Below are 3,598 nucleotides of genomic sequence, written 5' to 3'. Positions count from 1 at the left end.
CCAATAACAACAATAATAGAAATAACAATAACAACAATAATAATAACAATAACAACAATAATAATAACAACAACAATAACAATAACTACATTCTAATCTTTTGATTCATTTAAATGTCAGTTTAGATTAAGTAAGTGTTTTACGGCACTTGCAACACAATAAGGTCATATAAGTGCCGGAGATTAGAGGTGATACAAGAGAGTAACAAACACAAAAAAGGAGGAGAGTTAAGGACGATAGATGTTGGATTGGAAAAAAAAAGCAGACCACATCAGAGCACCTGCCAACCACCCTTAGAGAGAAGCACACACGTACAATTATGGTCATTCACAGCTGGGGACAAGTAAGATAGACAGACAGAAACAACAGAGGGGACAAGTAAGATAGACAGAAACAACAGAGGAGACAAGTAAGATAGACAGAAACAACAGAGGGGACAAGTAAGATAGACAGAAACAACAGAGGGGACAAGTAAGGCCGGTCCCAGAGTGGCTCTGTAGGTCTGACCTGTAGCTGGCCTGGCTCGCTCCGTGCAAATGAATGTATACATTATGTGTGCTTAAGCAGAGTCGCTGTGTCGTCTGTTTTTGTCAGTTGAGCTGCGCGATGCGTCAGACGTGCTATTCAACAGTGTTGTAAAAATGGCGGACATGTGTCGCCTCGCTTCGTGTTTATTTTCGACTGAAACTCTTCACAGATCATCAAAATCAGCAAGAAGTATGTATTATTAGGTGCGTTACTATTAAATATTGATGCTAGCATCGACACTTGGCCACAACATCACCCAGAAATGCACTTTATCATACTCTGAAACTTCGAATCGAGAGGTTGACCTAGTTTCCACTGTTGTCGTAGGCATGATCTAGGTGTGCTTCTCTAGATTCTAGATCGAGATTAAGATGCAGAGGGATGTCCCTAGAAAGGCCAAGATTCTAGATATAATAATTTACATTTGATCTAGATTTAAAGTGTGTACCAGAATCTATCTCGACTTGATCAATTCTAAATTTCTGGTGTGCAATGTCCGTAGATCTAGATCTAAATTTAGATTCTAGATCAAAACTGAATTAAAATTATATCTAATCTAGATCTAGAAATAGATTATCTTGGCTACCTAGAATCTAGAGACAGAGCCTATAAAAGTCACTGCCACATGACAAGAATGGCCGTCATGTAAACATTAAACGGGACCACAATTGTACAGGTGCACCGAAAAAGAAGCCATTGAAACAAGCACAGAAGCTTAAGTAGATCTAGATCTATATATCTACTGTTGATATGATAGTATGAATCAAGTTGCATGATAGTGTGTCTCCGCCAATTCACAGGCAAGTAGCCTTTTCAAGAGTCGTCCTTCGGTCATTCGCCAACCACTAGAATCTAGATCTAGATTTGGATCTACTTTCCGAACTGCACACTCTTGGCCGGGTGCACAACAAAATCTAGATCTAGATACACGTTTATTCATTACTCTGCGGCTATTTTTACGGCGAGCTTTGAGAACACAACACCACGCCAGTCACAGAACGTCCAGTCAGGGATTCGAACCACCGCCATCTACTCTGTAGTCCAGTAAGATAGCAACTGAGCTAGTAGAGTACCCCTCGTCTATGGACAACACTGACAGGTGAAGTAAACACTGACAAACAAACAAGCAAAGACAAACAAACAAACAAAGACAGACAACGGAGCCAACACTCACCTCTCTCCGAGTACACCAGCTCAGACAGACCTTTGAAGGCCGTGACTAGCGTCTTTTTGCTGGAGACCTCGCCCGACAGGAAGTCTCGGTGGATCCTTATGGCACCATCATCTGGGGGGAAAATGTCAGTGGATGGGTTAATGCCCCTGTCAACACCAGCAGTGGATGGGTTAATGCCCCTGTCAACATCAGCAGTGTATGGGTTAACGCCCCTGTCAACACTATTAGGCTAGTAAAGAGGTGGGACCTCTGAGTTCAACATCTGTCTCCCAAAGGACCTGGCCAAATGGGTTGGCAGACTTAAAAACTACGCAAAACGACAAAACGACGACGTCCGCTCAAGATCTCACAGTCTGGGTTTGGAACCTGATTTTACTTTGATGACACATACACACTCATACACATACACACACACACTACACTACATTACACACACACTCATACACACACCCACACTACACACACACTCATACACATACACACACACTCACACACACTACACACACACTACACTACACACACACTCATACACACACCCACTACACACACACACACACACTCACACACACACCCACTACACACACCCACACAAACACACACTACACACACACACCACACTACACACATACGCACCACACACACACACATACACACTCACTACACACACACACACACTCACTACACACACACACTCACTACACACACACACCGCACACACACACACCACACACCACACACACACATACACCACACACACACACACACACTCATCTGTACAGTACATGAAGAGAGCCTGGTCGTGAGCATTGATAAAGTCGATGGAAGTGATAAAACTGCCGCGGTTAAACAACACACACACATACACACACACACTACACACCACACACACATACACACACACACACTACACACACACACACACTCACCTGTACAGTACATGAAGAGAGCCTGGTCGTGAGCATTGATAAAGTCGATGGAAGTGATGCGACTGCCGCGGTTAAACAACACACACACACACACACTACACACCACACACACACTACACATACACCACACACACACACACACACACACACTACACATACACCACACACACACACACACACTCACCTGTACAGTACATGAAGAGAGCCTGGTCGTGAGCATTGATAAAGTCGATGGAAGTGATACAACTACCGCGGTTAAACAACACACACATACACACACACACTACACATACACCACACACACTACACACCATCACACACACACACACACTACACACACACACACACACTACACACACACACACCATCACACACACACTCACCTGTACAGTACATGAAGAGAGCCTGGTCGTGAGCATTGATAAAGTCGATGGAAGTGATGCGACTGCCACGGTTAAACAACACACACACATACACACACACACTACACACCACACACACACCATCACACACACACACACACACTCACCTGTACAGTACATGAAGAGAGCCTGGTCGTGAGCATTGATAAAGTCGATGGAAGTGATGCGACTGCCACGGTTAAACAACACACACACATACACACACACACTACACACCACACACACACCATCACACACACACACACACACTCACCTGTACAGTACATGAAGAGAGCCTGGTCGTGAGCATTGATAAAGTCGATGGAGGTGATGCGACTGCCGCGGTTAAACAACATGGCTACCTTGTCGGCCGCGGGGTTCGTGATGTCTGAGATCTTGGTGCCTTGTTCTAGGTCCCAAAATCTGGGGAGATAGACTGGTGTGTGAGTGTATATGTGTGGGTGGGTGTGTGTGAGTGTGTGTGGGTGTATATGTGTGGGTGGGTGTGTGTGAGTATGTGTGTGAATGTGCATGTGTGTGAGTCAGTGTGAGTGTGCGGGAGTATGTGT

At 44.6% G+C, this 3,598-nt stretch overlaps 1 protein-coding gene across 1 annotated transcript in view; it reads right to left on the bottom strand.

The window, feature by feature from the left end:
- LOC106012048 (regulatory-associated protein of mTOR) overlaps positions 1 to 3,598 on the bottom strand; it is a gene marked incomplete at its 5' end in the record, with an annotated part of 15,045 nt that overhangs the window by 8,556 nt on the left and 2,891 nt on the right. Inside the window, 2 exon segments of the mRNA XM_035970388.1 lie at positions 1,703 to 1,813; positions 3,304 to 3,452. Of these exon segments, the coding sequence (XP_035826281.1) occupies positions 1,703 to 1,813; positions 3,304 to 3,452 (260 nt within the window).

This window comes from Aplysia californica, unplaced genomic scaffold, assembly GCF_000002075.1.
Source record: "Aplysia californica isolate F4 #8 unplaced genomic scaffold, AplCal3.0 scaffold00011, whole genome shotgun sequence".
NCBI lineage: Eukaryota > Metazoa > Mollusca > Gastropoda > Aplysiida > Aplysiidae > Aplysia > Aplysia californica.
Note: the sequence above shows the minus strand (reverse complement) of the source record. Positions and strands in the feature narration are given on the sequence as shown.